Source organism: Xiphophorus maculatus, chromosome 23 (genome assembly GCF_002775205.1).
Source record: "Xiphophorus maculatus strain JP 163 A chromosome 23, X_maculatus-5.0-male, whole genome shotgun sequence".
In the NCBI taxonomy this organism is placed as follows: Eukaryota; Metazoa; Chordata; class Actinopteri; order Cyprinodontiformes; family Poeciliidae; genus Xiphophorus; species Xiphophorus maculatus.
Genome location: NC_036465.1, coordinates 23,006,215 through 23,026,014, shown reverse-complemented (window position 1 = coordinate 23,026,014; position 19,800 = coordinate 23,006,215). Strand labels below are relative to the sequence as shown.

Genomic DNA, 19,800 nt, shown 5'->3' with positions numbered 1-19,800 from the left:
ATTTATTCTCTGGAGTTAGAAACACACATTATTAAGGAAGTTATATAAAACACACTATGGACGTTTGTGTTATGTGAGCAAGAAAGGAGGTTTTAAGGTAAATATCATACATTGTATTTTTTTAATTAATTAAGAAAAGAGACTGTAGTGAAACGTACGCTTTTAGTGCACTCAACTAATAAAAATTATATATAGTATTAGTTGTTTTTTAAATTATTATTCCTAATCATGGTCTAAAAATACATTTCTCAGTACTTTTTATTCTTCCTCGGAAGGAGGTTTCCTCATAACTTTATTTAAAAGTCAAATAAGCTTCATAAATACATGACAACACACGGCTTGCACTGCAGTAATGGATTCTGATTCACAAACCATCCAAATCAACGTTCATTTCTCCCTTCCTGCAGCCACTGTCCAATCCGCGCTCTGGAAACTGTCACGAGCTCAGTTCAGCCAATAGAGTGCGAATCGAAACGGCCGTTGTGCTCTGCTAGGAGCTAGGCAGCTTAGCTAGCTCAGGGCTAATGGTTGAAAGATATTTTAGGTCGTTTAAAATCTGTATTCAACTCTCACACGACTGAGGAGTCGCTGGTAAGGTGTGTAGAAACACATTTTTACTTACCTTTGTAAGTAGTTCGCTTTATTTTTACTTAAAGGATATAGCTATTTAGCCGAAGCTAGTTGTGACTGTACCGTTTGATGGGTTTCAGTCAAAAGTTTTAGCGTCTAATGTTAGCATCCTCTCGGAGAGGTCGCAATGATATTCTACAACCAAGTTTCTTTTAATGTATAAACAACAGTATGGCTTTGTAGACTCTTGTTAAAACGTGTAGATCGTGTGGCTTGCTTCAGTTATCGAAGATATGGCAGTTTTGTGTAATTCTAATATTAAACCGCCGACGGGTAATGCAAGTAATTTGAAATTTTGTACATTATACTATTATGTACTATGTGAAAAGCTGCAATTGCACCTCTAAACTAGAAAGCATTTCTTACTTGGCAATATGGATTAGTTAGTGTGAGACTGCTGCTGTACTTTTATTTAGCATCTTTTTTTTTTTTTTTTTAGAAATTCAGAGATGTGGGAAATTAGAATGGTTCATGTTTTGCAACCACAATATGTGTTCATAAAATTTTTTAACAGCCACTTGAAAAACTACTACTATCCATTGAGTTGCAAAAACACCACCTGTGCAAACTATTAACTGTAAAAATATACTCCTTATATGTGCTTTAATTTTGTGTAAATATTATGTTTGTGTTTCATGAAAACTCAAAGGAAAAACTGTTAAAACTAGATTTAAAAAAATAAAATAAAATATTGAATGCTTAATTAATGGCTGAGCAGATTAAAAGGGAAAAAAAACAACTCCCATTTACTTGGAAAAAAACAACATGGTACTTGGTGCAAAAAGTTTATATATATATGTGTGTAGAAGACTCTGTATTTTTTTAGCTCGACTTAATTATGTGGTACTTTATATATGTTACATAAAACCACAGTAAAGTGCAATCAACGTCATGTTCTTTGTAACAAACATTCATGTTAGTAATAGAACAGCTTGTGAAATTGTTGCAGTGATGGCTTTCTTTGCGGATTAATTTAATAGAATGCATTAGAAAAGCATTTTAAACACATCCATGTTAAATGGGGACAAAAAGACAAAAATATCCATTGGTACTTTCAAGTGAAGCTGCTCACACAAAATGGAAGGAATGTCTGAAATAAGCCTTTCGAATCAACACGTGTCGTCTTTGTGGCTTTGTTGTTCAGGTTGACATCATGGGTGAACCGCAGCAGGTCAGCGCCCTGCCTCCGCCGCCGACGCAGTACATCAAAGAGTACACAGATGAAAACATCCGCAAAGGCCTGGCCCCCAAGCCACCGCCGCCCATCAGAGACCATTACATGATGTTTGGCAACCAGTTCCAGTGCGACGACCTCATCATCCGTCCCCTGGAGAGCCAGGGCATCGAGAGGCTTCACCCTATGCAGTTTGACCACAAGCGGGAGCTCAAGAAGCTGAACATGTCCATTCTTGTGAACTTCCTGGACTTGCTGGACATCCTCATAAAAAGCCCGGGCAGCATAAAGCGGGAGGAGAAGCTGGAAGACATAAAGCTTCTGTTTGTCCATATGCACCACCTGATTAACGAGTACCGGCCCCACCAAGCCAGGGAGACGCTAAGGGTGATGATGGAGGTGCAGAAGAGGCAGAGGCTGGAGACGGCCGAAAGGTTCCAGAAACATCTGGAAAGAGTGGTGGAGATGATCCAGGGGTGCCTCGCCTCCCTACCTGACGACTTGCCCCAGTCGGAGGGTCTGGATGTCTCTTGTGGCGGGACTAAGAGTTCGTCTGCGGGGCCCAGTTTTGGTTGTTCTTCTGGACAGGCCCCCATGCTGAAAAGCGAACCAATGGACGTGGAGGAAACGGGTTCCAGCTGCATGGCAGCCGGCATGCTGGACAAAAACACTACTAGTTTAAAAAGGGACAAAACATGGGACAAGGACGCCGCCATGTGTAGTATAATCGATGAAATAGCTTAAAATAGACAGTTTTAAGTTTTCTTGTTTCTTTTTGTACTTTTGAATCATGTCTTTACTTCTGTGAGATATTTCTTGCTTTCTCTAGCTTTTATTTGCAAAGATTATGTTCACTTAGAGAATTTGAATCTGTAGATAGTTAATGTTCTCAGTTTCAAGGTTTATTTTCCTGTGAGACTCAATAAATTCCCAACTGCTGTTCACTCCTGTCACAACAGTTTGATACAGCGACCTACATAAAGGTGTATTATCTCTCTTACCATGACTTGCATGTCATGTAATTCAGTGAAGTCACCTTAAGGTCAGTTCCTGCACGCCTATTGCGTGCAACTCGCTTTTCTTGCTGCCTATGTGGCCCGGCGTTTATTGCACACCGCCGCTGTTGAGAGAAATGCTCGTTTTTATGGAAAAACGACTGCAAGTTTTGTTCATGTGTTATGAAAGGTTGCTTGCACTCATCACACCGTGCACATGGCAGCACGGGAGAAAGATCTCAGAGGATGAATCTGCATGGTGAGTCATAACGGGTCTGAATCTGTGGAGAATAAAAACGCAAAGCTTTGCAATCGTGCAAATACGTTGCATTGTGACCGAGGAGGTTTTCTGGTGCTCTTTTGCAAATATGAAGGGAAAATAAATCTGGGGGAGAGGTTAGAAATCTGCTTTTGACTTTCGCATTTAAAGCTTCAATGACCCTGACCGGTGACACCAAAAAAAAATTGATGTTTATCAACTCAGAGATTTTGTAGCCCTGTAGTTTCTACAAGAAAATCCAAATAGGACAAAATCTGGATCCAGGTGAAACGATACAAAGATCAGAAATTAGTCACATTAAAAGATTAAAAAATCTATTTTTATTCATTATCGAATGAAGACTAAAATATGCAATAGAAAAAAAGAACATACACGTGATATGATTAATCATAGATATTTGTGCTTTCTCCTGTCTACTGAGTGTTTAGAAAATCAAGGAGCAAACAAGTAGGTTGATGTCATGATCAGGCAGGATGTCGTTATCTTCTGCTGGGATTCCCTTCACTATGTCAAGTTAATGTAGCAATTCTGAGCTTTTTTTGAATCATGAAACTCCACAGTGGCTTTAAACGCGACATGGCGCTTCTATAAAGCAGAAGTTTATAGTATTTCGAATTAGAAAAAAAAAAAAAAAGGACTTTAGTCGCAAAAAACGGGTTATGAAACACGGGATCCTTGGGTTTCACAACAGGGCTGAAAGCGGTGCTCTCCTCCAATCGCGAAGCCTGCTGCGGCGTCACGTGACTTTTATTTATGTAACGTAATGGGGTTACACAGTAACTGAGCTTCGTGGCTGTGGATACGTTGCTCCAGAGGTTAAAAACGGACAGAGACACCTGAGTAAGGGAAGGAAACAGTAAATGTGCGCGTTTATTGACCCAGCTGTTCGGTCCGGTCGGCCCGGTGCTGTTTGGAGTTTGGAGCGTCGAGGCGAGCGGTGCGTCGCACTGGGAGTTGCGGTGTCCATTTAAACTGTCTGAGAAAGGGAAGATGCTGCTCGAGCCGAACCAAAGACTCGCCAAATGTTCGAAAAGACAATGTCAGTGAATAGCTTCGGTTTGAAAAGTGAATCTAAAAGGTGAGCTCTTGAGGAGGGGGGACTCACAAACCAGTCTGTTCGCTGGTCGTCGGTATGTTACTTGAAAGCACTGTGCAATATTGACCCCCTCCTTGGTCTCCCGCCCCCTTTGGGTTTGCTTTGACGGACAAAGCTTGAAACTCTCCCCGCGCTGCATCGTTCAGAAACGCAGGTTTGACTCATGGATCTGCTGGAGTGCCCGCACTGCCTCTTCCCAATGTGCGAGCCGGTGACCGTTCCGTGCGGCCACACGTTCTGCCGGAGGTGCGTGGGGGGCTACCTCCCCTCCAAATGCCCGCTGTGCAAAGAGAGGCTGAAACAAAAGGAGGCGAGGAGCACCAAGAACAACGTTCTGCTCATCGGGGTCATCGAAAAGTGCTGGCCCGAAGAGACGAGAGTGAAGTGCCAAATCCAGGAGAAGCTCAAAGCGAACGAGTTCCCGGAAGCTTTACGCATGGCCAATGAGGGGCTGCACTTAGGTAAGGGAACGCATAGAGACTGGTCTGCGCGTTGTTTTTTTGTTTTTTGTTTTTATAGATCACTGCTGCATAACGTACATGTCAAGTGTCTGAATGTGGACCACAGAGATAGACTTTTAGCTACATAACGAGCCGGCCTCAAATATAAACAAAATAAGTCATTGCTTGTGGACTCCGAGCCAGTAGAGGGCCCTCAAGAGCGCTTGGCTTTCTGTGCAAAATTGTATTTGTTGCTATAGGCATTGAAGATTGGTTTCATTAACACAATTTTGTTTTATTTTTTTATAGACTTTAAGCATTCATATCCAGTATTTAGACAGAAAACAGGCAGAGGAACACAACCCGCATGTTGAGGACTAGCGGCCTCTGTATATGGGGTGCCTACACCTCTAATCCAACATATACTGCTGCTTTTAAAATGTATTTATTTATTTTTTTACTTTACACGCTCATGTGCCGACAAATAGGAAGTGGGGCTCTAAATCAAATTAGGCTTGGAGTCTTTTGCAAGCTGAGGCTGAATGTATAATAATTTAACGGTGTACAGGTCAAAGACTATTAATGTAGGAAATAAGCACATTAAAAAAACTCTTAACTTTTAGTCTAGCTCAAGTGTTGATGCGGCAGTCACATTTAACATTTTTCCCTTCCCATCTGTCCTTGTCAGTCGCACACGCTGTGACAAATGCTGTCAGAAGCGAAGAGAGCAGATGACTTGCAATCACAACATTTGGCACAAGTTGAGGAGGCATATCTGTTCCCATTTTCCTCCATCAAAACCAAAAACTAACAAAAAAACAATCCAACGTCGACATTTTTCTACAGGATGTGGAATATTTTTTGCTAAAACCTGCACCATCCTGCGTACACTTGCTCATCCTCTGCTGTTGACCTGATTTGGTGCATGAGACTACGTGAAATCTAAAAGAGACAACTTCTGCCCCAGATATGTTCTTTCTGTCGGGCACCCAGGGATTGGAGAGCAATAGTTTGTGGCAAGGTCTACATGCCACTGTGCCATGCAGACCCTGCCAGGCCTATTAAATACATCTCCCACACATGGTCCACTATCATGTAATGTTATGCAATGATGCCTGTTCACATTCATGCATCGTTTTCCATCGTTTCTTGAAGGCTTATGGTTGAACCTGTTTCTCTCTCTTTGTTTTTAAAAGCAATGGCATTTCCATGCGCTGAGTCAGTGTTTGTGACACTCTGCTCCATATAAACAGCACTTGTGTAACAGTTTTAGGTAACAGACACTCTACAAATTGGTGTAACATGTGTATTAAAGCTACTATGCAGTAGTCAGTCAGTTTTTCTATTTGTTTTGCTGCTTTATTAATTATTTTTTAACAAACTTAAAAACCTCCCCTCCCAAAATTATGCTTGGGAGGGGAGAGATCATGTAGAGAGATCACACAAGGCTCCGGAGCAGAGGTCATTCTGACACGTCCATTTGTACTCATATTTTTTTATGTGAATATTTTTATCTTAACTCCTCATTCAAAGGCAGTTACTTGTATTTTGGATGGCTGCAACAAAAATGTATAAGCTGCAACAGTCAGAAATATTTGTTGAAGAAAATGGAAATGGTCAGATTTCATTATTTGATCTACAGAGAAATGAGCTCTAGTGATTATTTCAAGCAAAGTTATTCAGTTATTGAGGTTCAGCATGTTTGATTACAATTTCCATGTGTTATTGATGTTTTCTTCCTCTCCTGGTATCTAACTCTATTCCTAAAAATGATCTCCATGTTTAAAAGCCAAATTTATTATTATAGCACCGTTCATACACAAGGCAATCCAATATTTTTTCAAATAGGAAATCGAACAAAGACAATAAAAACATTGCATTTTATTTTAAAAAAAAGATCTTTACATGTCAAACAAATAACAGCTTTGCATTTTTTTTAAAGCCAAACCTAAATTCAAATGTAATTTTAAATTTATGGTAAATGCCAATCTAATAATTTTCTTCCTTCAATCACTTGTCAATTATCAAGCAAGCATCTCATTGGTCGGATTCTGTGATCGGTTGCTGCAAAAACCAAAAATGTTTTGAATCCTGAATGAAATGAACCGAAGGGTTACATTATGTAAGTGAAAAGTCTGTTCAGTAACTTGCAAAACGTGTGATATTTGTGAAGAAGCTAATCTAATGTACGATTGTCTAGAAGTATAACTCTGAACAAGCAACAGAATAAATTCTATCAAAAGCAAACTTCTGATAATCAGCCAACGACACCAGATAGCAGAAGTCTTCCTACCTAAAACAACTAAAACACACCGGTATAGAATGAAATAGTAACAGCTACAAAAAAAGAAAAAAGACATCAGAAGGACTTGGATTCTGTTGAAACCACACCACCAAATAACCTCTCTGGATTTATCTGATAGCGAGGCGCTCAGCGAACTCTTTCAGATTTACGTTCGCACATTCTGAGTCAGCAAACAGGACTTCAGGTCCTTCTTATACAATGAATAAATAAATCTTAGGAATATTTATCCAGAGCAGCTTTAGAATGATGTAAACCACAGCAATGTTCATAACTGATTATCAGCAACAACAACAACAACAAAAAACAAAACAAGAAAAGAAAGATAGCAGTTGATGAACAGAAACAACTTCCCCTCGACTGTCTTCACCGTCATCGACTTTATCACCAAAGCAATTCAGAACTTTCCTGCAGTTTCTGTAGCACGGGCAAAATTTCCAGTGGCCCAAAGACATTTAATTCAAATATGCTGATCGGCTGAATATTTATTACTTTCCTAGAGCAACCAGAAGTAATTGGCTATTTAGCTCTATAAATAATGAATGAGAGTCACTTGGTGGAAATTACTGGGTAAATAAGGAGAACTGACCTTGGTAGTGCTTTTGTTTTTTAAAAAGTATATACATTATTAGATTTTTTTTTTCTCTCCACATTTGAGAGGGCCTTAGCGCCCCCTGTGGACCAACTACCGCTGAATATAATTAATCTAAAATTAGACTACCTGTACTGGGAATTAGAATAATGCCATTTATGACTGAATTCATAGGGCCATCGGAGTGTCTTTGGAGTCATACACAATACGTAAGGTTGTTCTAATGCAGCTTCAATGCTTCAGAAGCTATATGCAAATGTGCCAGTTATTCAGATTACTCTGAGCTTCTTTTCTTAGTCTGCTTTATGTATCATTTGAAATATTTCAGTGTAACTCCACGATTCACTGCCTGCCTGGGTTTTTATTGACAGTGTAGATTTGTTCAAAGAAAAATAGATCACTGTGAAAATCCACAGCTGGATAACAGATTTAATCCTTAAAAAAAATTCCTCCTACTAATAGAGCTTAAATTGACCTGCTTACAAATCACATCTGGCAGTCTAATTTAAGAACTGTGCAGATGTTGCCGCATGACTCATTTTGCTAGTATCTGTTGCCACTTGTTCCGACTGATGCATGCTCCTGTCTGCTTTTTCCCCGCTCCCTCCTAGTCCCGGACAATCAGAGTTTGAAGTTGTTCAGAGCTGAAGCTAACCTGGGCCTGCTGCGGTTCTCCGATGCTCTGACGGACCTCGACTACCTCTGCTGCCTTCAACCCAACTGGACAGAAGTGAGAAACAAGCCCTCTTTCTCCACGCACTATCATTAGATGTTTTCAGTTTCGTCTATGTAACGAAATAGTAGCCAGACAGCTGGTTATTGTGGCTTAACCAGAGTGCGAGTGTAAAGAGCATTCTCATATCTGACTATGTTGTGTTACGCTGAGTTCAGTTCCCCTGCTGTCAATTAGTAGCTGTCAGTTAAAATATTTAACTGGCAGCATTTTGATTATATTCTCGTAACTTAATGTGCATGCACAGCAGGAAGTCACACTTCCACACTAAGCGCCTAACAACACTAATTTGATCATAATAGTTAATGTTTTAACAGCTTACAATAGATTCCTCTATGAAATTTCGTCTCATTTGTATGTAGCCATCCATGATAAAATTGCCACAGCAATTCAGCGAGTGTGTTTCCTGAATGTAACCCAAAACATTTGGTTTTGTAACATAAATGCAATGACACGTAACCAGAAAAGTGCGCATTCCCTCTTCTCTTTTTACCCCAGAGCTCTAAGCAATTCCATTGAGAGCCATTTTTTTCATTTATTTTTTTGCTGCTTTTATTAAGGTTACATCACACTCAGTGTTATGCAAACAGCTACTTGTGTCATAACTTAATAATTCCGTGCTGGTGTGCAGAATCACTGAAAACTACGTACGCGGTATAAAACACGTTTGGTTTTATTTGTTATGTCACATTAGATTTCACATCATCAGCAGTTCAACTGACAGCGTCGGGCAATGCAGATCAGACAGGACTTATGATCAGGAAGAAAAGCATTTTACCATAAACTTGAATAATGTGCATTTATCTGGGGCATTATAACACATACCGATAGAAAGAAAAAATGTTAGTAGTCATGGTTACGATGCACAAATATGCTTAAAATAACATTTACTTCTTTGTAGTAACATGAAAATCCAGCCTTTAATTTAAGTGCATTTGCACTGTGGGACAAAAGAATGCATTTATTTAAGAAATAATTGTAACACAGGTAAAAATGTTGGTGTTCAACCTTTTTTTTTATTTTTTTTATTGCAATTTATACTTTATGTTAAAGTGAATCTGAGTTTGTCGGAACTTCAGATGTTTAACCCACGACTTCCTGTTTTTCTAGTGGATAATTAGGACAAGGATCACTTCTTTTAACTCCTGTATCACTATGGTTGCGTGAGGACACATATTTATTTCTTTACAACATTAATGACATTAATCTGTTCTACCATAGCAACTCTACTGGGACTTATCTCATGCTTACTGTAAAGTAAGCGCCGTGGGAGCTGAACTCATACAAATACAAGGACATTTTTAAAAAAAAAAACCAACAAAAAAACAAGTGGATTCCTCCAGAACACTGATTGCGCTGATTGTTCTGTTCTGCTCTGTTTGCGCAGGGCTTTTTTCGTAAAGGAAATGTACTGCTGGAAATGGGTCAGCAGAAGGAAGCCCTGATCCAGTTCCACCGTTGCCTAAAACTCCAAGCTGACTTTGTTCCTGCAAAGAGCCAGATCAAGAAGGTTCGGTTGCATTTCAAGTTAGATTTTCCATAAGGAACTAAAGACGTGAAATCTCTAAGCTACTGCAGTGCTATAGAAATGCATCCCTGTTTTTACTATTTAACCCAAAAGGTTCTGCAGGTAGAGGGGATAGCCGTGCCGGAGGAGGTGCCGTGCATTCTGCAGCTGGTTTCCGAGTTCTTGACAGATCCCTGCCCCATCACCACCCTCAGTGGCTCTCAGGCGCCGACACAAGGAGAAGCCAAGCACCCAAACGTAGACAGGAGAGAAGCACACAAGGTGAAGGCGATATTTCGCTGTTGAGGCGAAATAAATGTTAAAATCAACCCTGGCCTAATGAGCGTGCGTGTCGTTTCTGGCTCCAAGATGAAGCATGACGCAGGTACCGAGTGCTGCCTCAGCCTCTGCCAAGCTGTTTCCTTCCTGCCTGCTGCCGAGGAAGACGAGGAAATGATGATGAGGAAGGACGAATGCCAAGGTAGAGGTAAGCTGAGGCACAGCCAGAGACGTATGATGATTTTCACTAGACCTCTTGTCAGTGTTGGTTTGAAATAACTGTGGAACTAGTTTTTCATCCTTAAAATTAACTTCTTACAACTTTCTGTCGGCCTTAGGTGAAAGTCAAGCGCACAGAGAGGAAACGCTGGCTGTGCTCACCGTGTCAGACTTTGAGTGCCCTCTATGCATAAGGTCAGTGTCCTCCTAAGCTACCTGTAATCCATAATGCATCTCTGCGTGTAGTTTGTCTCTCCTGGAGACCTACCTCCGGCTGATTCCATTCTCACTCTCCCTGGTTAATGTTTGGCTACCTCACAGTCTGTAAACAAACGTAAAAGCAATAGTATTAGTAGCACAACCCTTCGTCCGCTGCTGAGCTGTATTTAACTAGGTCTTGTATCCGCCACTCTGTCATTTGCAGGCTGTTTTTTGAGCCTGTCACAACACCCTGTGGTCACACTTTCTGCAAAAACTGCATCGAGAGGAGTCTGGACCACAACGTACGGTGTCCACTCTGCAAACAGCCGCTGCAAGAGGTAACCAATGAACGGAAAATGTTTTTTATTTTTTATTTTTCTTCTTGCAATTAAGTCCAAATGGTGTTTATATCCTGTTTGTGCACCTCATAAAGATCTCTACTTTATGAGATTTCCTCATGGTTTTTGCCTCACTCTGTACTTTACTCGTAAAAATCACACAATCGCTTGAAAACACAATCACATAAAAAGCCAGAAAATTGTAAAATCCAGAAAATGTATACTCTCTCCTGCTTGGATGCCTTTTCAACATTTGTCTTTTCATGAAACAGACCTTTAAATGTGTTAATAATTTCGTCCCAGAGGGAATTTTGAAGCAAATCCGTAAATAGATCATAGATGCTGTAAGAAACATCTACAACATTTGGACAGTCTTTTTTTTTCCCTCCAGGGGGTCTTTTGTGGGCTCTACTGTCCCTTATATGAAAGTAGGCTGACAGGAAAGGGGAAGACATGCGGCAAATGTTGCCGGGTGTGGGAATCGAACCCGCGTCGAGGACTCAAGGCCTCCAAACGTGGGTCGCGCTATCCCCTAGGCCACCACAGCACGCCCATTTGGACAGTCTTTTAAAAGAAACCCAAATTCAAACATGTGAACAATGAAACTTGCAAAACTCACATTGCTCAGCTATTTATAGAGGTTGTTAACTTCATTAATTTTATGGGATTTTTCTTTTATCAGTCTTAAAACAGGTTCTTTGTGTTAAAAGTTTAAAAGTTAACTTCTATACCCTACAGACTGGGCCTGTGGACTAGCTTTTAGCCTAAGGACTTTTTGAATGTCATATTGTTTTGTCTTGTCCCTGATCAAATATATATATATATATAAAATAGATACATAATATATTCAATTTAGATAGACAGATGAAGAATTTACATGAATATTCTTTCAACATTTGTCATTTGCGTGCTACAAATTACTGGTTTCTAACAGATGGAAAATAACTTAGTCCACCTTTGATTGACGCCATGCAGAGCTCAAGTTTTTTCTCACCTAAAATAAATTTGAAGTTCAACATGGCATACTGCCACCTAGTGGGAATATGACGAAAGTTACCACGCATAATCCTAACCCTAAGTCTAGAATTGCCTTTATTTTTCTTTAAATAAGTAACAGCTCAGTGTCATTGTGAATGTAGCAATAAAGTCACTATTTTCCAAGTCACAAAAAGGTTAATGTGAACCAAAAAGGTCAACTGAATTCAATTCAAAAGTAATTGCTCACTGTTAAACATGATGAGAATGATTTATTGTACCTATTAAAGCTAGAAAAACAAAGAAAAAAAGATTATTGTAATAGTTTTATGGTATTATTGCAGTTTTATCAACAATAACTGTGTCTCTTTTTCTCTCTCTCCATAGTACTTAAAAAACCGAAAGTACAACCCCACAACACTTCTGCAGGAGATCATGGAGCAACTTTTCCCCTCTCAGTTGGCTGAAAGGAAAACGGTTCACGATGCAGAGATGGCTGAACTTTCCAAGTAGGCAACTGGCTAAGATTGTTTGATTAAATTACTACATTGTTGCCATAAAAACCACTCCCACTTGTAATTTGACATATTCTGTTATTCAACTGAAAAATATCCAAAATCTATTTTTACATTTAAAAAAAAAGAAAGTAAAAATAAAATGTTGTGACGATCTGGTAGCTCTACTTATTGGCTCTTTGTTGAAGCATCTTCTTGTGTACACGCCTACCATTAAGACTACTGAATCTGATTTACCAGAAAGAAGTTTCAGCTTTCCTTGTGGCATCTCCTTCAACCTTTAGTTGTTTACATCATTTAGCTAAAGCCGTAGTTTGCCGAAACATTCAAACAATCATACTGAGCTTGTTGCACAAACAACAAGCTCAGGAATACCAAAACTGCACAGAAAGTCCTAGCAAGAGTGCAGAACTAAATGTAACAGAAAACACGTGGAGCCATGAGATGTACACACAAATTGATAGCTTTGAATGACTTTTGTAATATAGAGTACGTTGTCAACTCAAGATGAGAGATGCTTTTAGATGATTTCATCTGAAAAAGGATAAGTTAGGATTTTCAATCATGAAGTGGATTAAGAAAGTATTAGCATTAGGTTACGATTGTGCTTACTTCTGCAAACAGGTTGGTGCATTTTCAATGTTTCTTTTTCATTCAAATATTACAGAATATTTGTCCAATTAAATGCATGACAAGTTTTTCAATGATTGTCATTTGTAAAATCTGACGTTTTATTAGGGGCTTGGGTCTATTCTTTCGAGAGAGCACGTACTCAGAATTTTCAATAAGTTTCCCCTCCCACTTTTCTCTCTTGTAGCCTTACCAAGGACATCCCCATATTTGTCTGTACGGTGGCCTTCCCTGGAGTGCCGTGCCCACTGCACATCTTTGAGCCTCGTTACCGGCTGATGATGCGCCGCTGCATGGAGACCGGCACCAAGAAGTTTGGGATGTGCAGCTATGAGCATGGCAAAGGGTATCACAGCACACGCTATCATAGTTCAGCCGCATTAAAATATGGCTACCTTCACTAGCCTACTTGTAAGTCACCACTTCAAACTGTAATCTGATGAAATGGTGAAGAAAACTCAAAAATAGTTCACTTTTCCATGAATCTAGTTAAATATAAATTATAACCGGGCAACAACCCCCACCATCAATACAATGAGGGACAAGAAAACCATTGAAAGAAGCAGTCATTTAGATTGGAATGTACAGTACGTATATTACATGTATTGCATCATAGTTTACTATTACATTTTGAGTAAGTTGAAAAAGAATAAATCACATTTTGTCAATAAATATTAAATCTTATCTAGTTTTTATGTATCCAGTCTTAGATTAGATATGCAGTGTGAGATAGAAACATGTATTTTATTTTAAAGCTGCACATGTTCCTCAGTTTCGCCGACTACGGCTGTATGCTGGAGATCCTCGACATGGAGCGGCTGCCTGACGGGCGATCTTACGTTGAAACCGTGGGCGGCAGCAGATTCAGAGTGCTCAAAAGAGGTCAGAGGGACGGCTATCACACGGCCGACATCGAGTACCTGGAGGACGTCAAGGTCAGGAAATTCTCCCGGACATACAAGTGAATTCAAACACTGAGAACCGGATTTCTGTCTCAGCTCCTGCTGAATATCTTCGGTGTTCTCTGTGTGCGTCAGGTGGACGGTAGCGAGCTGGAGCTTTTGCAGCGTCTTCATGACAGTGTGTACCAGCAGGCCCAGGACTGGTATCAGCGCGTGGGCAGCCGCAGCCGCGAGCACATCAACAGACAGCATGGCAGCATGCCAGATAAGGAGGCAGACATTCAGGTTTGTGCCATAACACAGCTCTAAAACATCAATCCACCTGCTGCTGGTGGGTATAGAAAAACCCCACTAAGAGCAAGAATTTAAAAATTTCTCACGCCGGCAGTGACACACCTCAAACATCAAGTGAAGAGATGATGACGCTAAAATATACAGGAGGTAGAAGTGATAGACTTTTGATTACCTTCTGACGAGGACGATAGATGTGCAACTGCTACTCAAATATTGCAGCAAATGCGCAAGGTGCATGGCAAGGCGCACAAAGATTCATTCAATGCCATGCGTGAAACTGGAAAGAAAAACTTCACTTAAATTCAAAAATAATTTGTCTAATATTTATCTGAACATTTGTAGACTCTTAAGAGCATTGAATAGTTATTTCTGGCTGATCAGTTGATCCTTAAATATGTAAAAAAAAAAAATAAAATGAGACATTGAGGCCACAGTCAAAGCAATATCCTCCATCCTGACACTGTGAATTCCACACCCTTGTTCCTCAAACACACGCACTATTTAAAAACACGGATTGCTTTTAAAGTGAAATATTGAAGACATGTCAGAACTTTATGATGAACAAAATCCACTTTTTTCACCCATTTTGAGATTTGGGGAAAATATTTTTTTACATACAGCATAAAATATTTCTCTAGCCTTTCTCAAGACTTTAAACTATGTGTTTGTGAGAAAGAGAAGTCATAATATTTTTAAACTGACTCTAATCATGAAGTTCCAATATCAGCGATTATCTCAACTAGAATTAGTAACCATGAACAATAGTTTCTATGTTTGCATCTGAGAGATTGTAGATCCTGACTGTGTAATATTTATAAAATCAGCATATTTAGTTATTCAAACAGAAGAACTTTGCTGTTATACATTTAGCCTTCCTGTTTTCCACTTATGTTTGGTTCTTTATGAACAGCTGACATATCTACAGAAAGTCTCTTCGTTTTGAATAGCTTCTTAAAATCTTTACTTTTCTTCTGACTTCATTAACACTTTTCCAATTGTGAGAGGTTTTTTTTCTTCAACAATATCTTCTACGGTGAATAGCTAGCATGACGTGTTGCCATTTAGGAATGATGAGCTTGACAACAAAGTTTGCTTGACTTGTCGTCGTCGAGATCGGTTAAGAGTGAATTGTACAGTTCTGGTCACCAGCGAACGTTTTGGTGCATCTCTACTATTTATTTCATTCCACAACTATCATGCTTGGAAACATCTTTTTTTTAACGTTATCATCTTTGTTTAGGTCTCGACTAACGGTCCGGCCTGGTGCTGGTGGCTCCTGTCGGTGCTTCAGCTGGACCCCGCCTATCAAACCACCTTCCTGTCACTGACCTCTCTCAAGGACCGCCTGGGACACCTCCGCCTCGTCCTGGAGTACTTTTCTCAGAGCTAGAACCCGGAGCACAACCGCAGCCTACCTAGGGTTCAACATGACGCGCACGTAAAGTGAAACCAGCGCATTCACGCAGAAGTACACAACTCACCACGGGGTTCGGGATTGACCTAAACAAGCGGACGGTTTTAAAGTCCAACCTGGCCATAAGGAGAAACCTAAGGATTTGACTAGAGAACTCATTGCAGACTTGGAATTTCTGCTGTTTGATTTTGCAAATAGATCTTTAAATACTTTTGTATCAGTAAGAACTTTGGGGTTCACCAAAGACAACTCTTTTTTTCGGGTCATTAAAGGTTGTTATACATGGGGAGTTTAAACCAGGTCACGTTTCCAAATGTGCTACAGATGGAGACTGGGTGAGTTTTCTCTCTCCTCACTACAAAAACAAAGAATCTAAAAAAAAGCCTGTTTAGCCTGTTAGGAGAAGACTCTTTGCATCAACTTAGCTACATGTGGAGATAACAAACATTTATGGCACACATTATCTGGAGAGGATTTCTTTGAGGGCCATGATGATCGTTTTTGATAACTCAATATCATTCTTTGAAACAAGCAATACTTGTCTGATCTATTGACCTTGGTAGTCATTGAACATGGCTAATTTTATACAAAGAAAGAGTTTAAAAAGACCTATTTGCATGAAAATATCTCAATAACAACGGATTCTCTTACACAACAGCAGGTGGACGATTTTGTTTCCTAATCCACAAAAACTGCGGCTGCTCAGCATTTTACCATAGGCAACCTTTTTTATTTACTAATGTGTAGATTGGATCGGCAAATAAAAAGTGTAACAAGCGTGTTTTTTTTAGTGTGAGAACGGTCGACAAGAAAATAGCCTTGTGTGTGTTTGCATTAGGTGTAAATATGTGTTTTTTTTGTCCCCCGCTCTTTGTTCTTAAGTCATCATACCGTGTTGTCAGCACTGATATCAGCTACGGTTATAGCACACAAAACTGTGCCAACACATCTTGCGCAGGGACAGTCGTCAAGCAGTTTGGATAAAATGCTCCGTTTGAAGTCCGTCTTGGTCCGCGTCCCCAACGACGAGGGGACACCTACGACGGACGCGGCGCCTACCTCTGGCCCTTTGCTCCAACCTCTGCGTTGGTCCGGCTCATCCTCCACCACCAGCTGTGGTACCTTTGAGTTCCACGTTATCAGGAGACCTGGATGAAGCCTTGGGGGGGGGGTCTACAATACTTAAGAGGTGAACTGTTTGGTATTTTCTGTTCGCTCTAGTGCTACATTCCATGGAATGTTAAAGCTGTTAAGTTAATTTACTAACAACTACGGGCATAACTGGGTTTTATTCTTATTTTTTCACTTTCATATACGTGCCATAGAAATTTCTGTGTTGAATGCTTCGAAGTTGTTATTGTGTCATGGACTCATGTAAAGATGCCTTTTCGCATGGTGGGGCAGTGAATGACGGCAGACATATCACTTGAAGCAGTCCGGCAAAGTCCAGCTAACTTTCTTATTGATGGCAGTTTCTTCAATTGACGGATGCGCTAAGCTTGTATGGTAATGTATTTATAGCTGTGGATAAAAGGGGGTTCTTTGCTGCTTGAAATGTTCCTCAGGAGAATAAACTGATGGATATGGAGCCCACCAGTGGTGACTCGGGTAACAGTCTCATCTCTAATGTCTGTGTTAGGAAATCTTCCAGATAAATGCTAATCTAATGCAAAAAGGGACAGATAATTCAAATATTCAGAATGATAAACAAGTCCTTTTTTGTGTCTCCTCCACTTGTATTCTGATGTTTCACTAAACAGGTGCATCTTAGTTTGTTAGAATATCTTCAAAATATAAATTTATTTCAGTACTTCAGTTCAGTACTCCAATTGATGATACACACATATTGTGAAAACATCATATGGACCTCAGCATGGACCTGTGCAGCTTTACCGGCCACACTTTTTCTTTCCACTCAACTTTTCATTGGGATGCTTGGATACCGGACTCTGTGCACAACCTCTTCTTTAGCGATAACCTTTTGTGGCTTACCCTTCTTATAGAGGGTGATGATGACTAATTACTGGCTAAGTGACAACAGTCTTCCTGAAGACTGACTAGGCCATATCATAGTGATATTCTAATATTTCTCTATAAAAAAAATCTTTTTACTTGGTCTCACATCATGTAATTTTCTTCGAAACTGAATTTAGTACCTTTAAGTCATAATCCCTACCAAGAAAATCAATAAATACTTGAAAGTTATTCTGTATAACGGATCTATTGAGTGTAATTCATGGCTTTCGGATTCTGAATTAAATTACTGGAATATATCATCTTTTCAAAGATATTCTAATTTTTTAAGATGCACGTGCAATGCTGTATTTAGTTTATTGCCCACACAGGCCATATCTTTCTTTGTTAAATGCTAATTTATTTCGGTCTGCCATCGGTCTCCTAACCAATTTTTGCACTACGGTGTTATTTACTTCACAATAAAATTGAAGTCTCATTGTTTTCTCATCCCATGTTTTCTCTTTGGTCATCTTTACAATGAATTTCTTGGTGGAGGTTTAATAGGTTTTCCTGCTCAGGCACCACAGTGCCGTGCAGGACTCTTTAGTTCATTTTAGACTGCTGCTTCAACAACCCTGCAGATGTCTATTAACTTTAGGTACTGTGTTATTGGCTTTTTCAGAGAATGCCCTGCAACACCTGTAAAACAATTTACACACGGCCCACATCGTCTCCCCGCAAGAGAACACTAAGCATTTGAAGTTAGCCGCTCTTGGCGACGATCCGCAAGTAAGGGGAGGTCGCGGAGAGCCCCCGTAATAATGTGGGCGCAGGTATATGAGCTGCATCTCTTCAGGAAAGGCTGAGTGCTGTGGTTTGATGATCAGTGGTCTATGTTGCACTACACAGTTTTTCCCTGCATCCCTGAAAGTGTTGCACTATTGCCAGGCAAAGAGCAGTAATTCTGCTGATAGTGTCCTAGCTTTCCCCCCATTTGTTGACTTTTTGAAGGGCTGTTGTAAACAAAGGTTTTCAAGGCAAATTCTTTTTGATTACTGGTTAGCGTGTTTGTCTTGTAGCAGACGACTCAAATGGATGATTTTTGAATAAGAACTTGGCTGCAGCGAGCGCGATTGCAGAATGTTACGGGAGCAAAACTTGTAAAGGGAAGGACATTGAAAGCATCAGTGACAGATTTGTGGATAAAAATATGTCGCATAACTTTTTTTCCTTCTAGAAATATAATTGATAAGAGTTAGAAAAAAATGTAATGTTGCTAATTAAACATAAAATGATAATAATGATATGCATATTAATACAGTCATTAACAAAATCAATATTCCAAAATATTTACATCAAGAAATTTGAGAATAGCATAAGAGGATTTTTTTTATTTCATCACTGTAGTCTAGCTCCAATCAGAATGCTGTATGCTCGATGACACTTTTAGTCATTTAAGAATCAGCTGATTCTAATAGAGTCCCAGTACAACATCTTTGTAATACCGTGTACCGTTGATTTACATAAACTGTAACATACTATTGTTTCTTTTTGCCATTTTCTGACATTTACATAAGAATTTTAACTGTTTCCTGTCAATGTGGAGAAGCAGACACCCTGCAGAGGGAATTCACTTCAGCCCCTTAAATCTTGCACTGTTAGGGGTTTTTTTAAATAGTGGAATCTGCTTCTTGATATAACTTGCTTGTAATTCACCTTGAAAAATGTTTTAGTGTGGTAGTTAATTGTGCATCAAAAAAACTCGGAGAACAATTTGGAGCTGGGTTTTAAGCCGGGATCCTGACACCGATTATTTAAAAATGCCTTGATTAGGATCCCTAAGAAATAAAAGTGTTCCCAAAACTGATCTCTGGGGGACACATTTTGGCAGCAAAACAGAAACAACAGGAAATGCCTTTTGGCTTTCACAAACTTCTGTTGAATACAATGACATACTACGACAACACAAAATGCAGAGTCCTTGCTTTAATAATATATGATCAAAAGTCTCAAAATCCTCAAAGAACGTAATAAAAGGGATGCCTAGTGTAATTCTTAAATGAAATAGTTTATTACTTTTAATGGCACAAATTTTTTTCTGTGTCCATCATGAGTGGTGAATTTCAAAAAGAGAATTTTAATTATAAGCCTGGATGTTGCTTAGATGTATAAAAGAACATGTTCCCTTTGGATAAGGGATGAACAAGGCAGATTTTCAAAAGGAAGGAAACTGAAATGAACTTTGAACATGATTAATAAATAAAACGCACGGTGTGAACTAGCAAGGTTTGGATGCAAAACCTGATCAAAATAAACTATAGCCTACAA

At 39.6% G+C, this 19,800-nt stretch overlaps 2 protein-coding genes across 4 annotated transcripts; both read left to right on the top strand.

The window, feature by feature from the left end:
* The first annotated feature begins 471 nt into the window (after positions 1–471).
* On the top strand, positions 472–2,748 carry med7 (mediator complex subunit 7). 3 transcript variants are annotated; one of them, XM_023328309.1, is made up of 2 exons: positions 472–591; positions 1,775–2,748. In XM_023328309.1, exon 2 carries the CDS (start codon positions 1,784–1,786, stop codon positions 2,546–2,548), a length of 765 nt encoding a protein of 254 aa, XP_023184077.1. In that variant the 5' UTR covers positions 472–591; positions 1,775–1,783; the 3' UTR covers positions 2,549–2,748. The 3 variants fall into 3 exon arrangements, with proteins under 3 accessions (XP_023184077.1, XP_005795486.1, XP_023184076.1); XM_005795429.3 differs by having other exon boundaries at positions 472–596; XM_023328308.1 differs by having other exon boundaries at positions 472–626.
* A 969-nt stretch (positions 2,749–3,717) lies between these two features.
* LOC102228777 (LON peptidase N-terminal domain and RING finger protein 1-like) lies at positions 3,718–17,979 on the top strand. The gene is made up of 12 exons (XM_005795534.3): positions 3,718–4,636; positions 8,121–8,239; positions 9,630–9,752; positions 9,864–10,031; positions 10,119–10,236; positions 10,367–10,442; positions 10,672–10,786; positions 12,149–12,270; positions 13,094–13,252; positions 13,679–13,841; positions 13,944–14,093; positions 15,343–17,979. The coding sequence occupies exons 1-12, from the start codon at positions 4,339–4,341 to the stop codon at positions 15,490–15,492; spliced, it is 1,761 nt and encodes a 586-aa protein (XP_005795591.1). The 5' UTR covers positions 3,718–4,338; the 3' UTR covers positions 15,493–17,979.
* Positions 17,980–19,800: the final 1,821 nt, after the last annotated feature.

What these genes read in the sequence shown, in the direction of transcription:
- med7 (XM_023328309.1), top strand. Translation starts at nt 1,784, where the DNA reads ATGGGTGAACCGCAGCAGGTCAGCGCCCTGCCTCCGCCGCCGACGCAG.
- LOC102228777 (XM_005795534.3), top strand. Translation starts at nt 4,339, where the DNA reads ATGGATCTGCTGGAGTGCCCGCACTGCCTCTTCCCAATGTGCGAGCCG. An exon ending in CAATGAGGGGCTGCACTTAG is followed by an intron (nt 4,637 to 8,120) that starts GTAAGGGAACGC and finishes GCTCCCTCCTAG; the next exon opens with TCCCGGACAATCAGAGTTTG. An exon ending in GGACGAATGCCAAGGTAGAG is followed by an intron (nt 10,237 to 10,366) that starts GTAAGCTGAGGC and finishes TGTCGGCCTTAG; the next exon opens with GTGAAAGTCAAGCGCACAGA.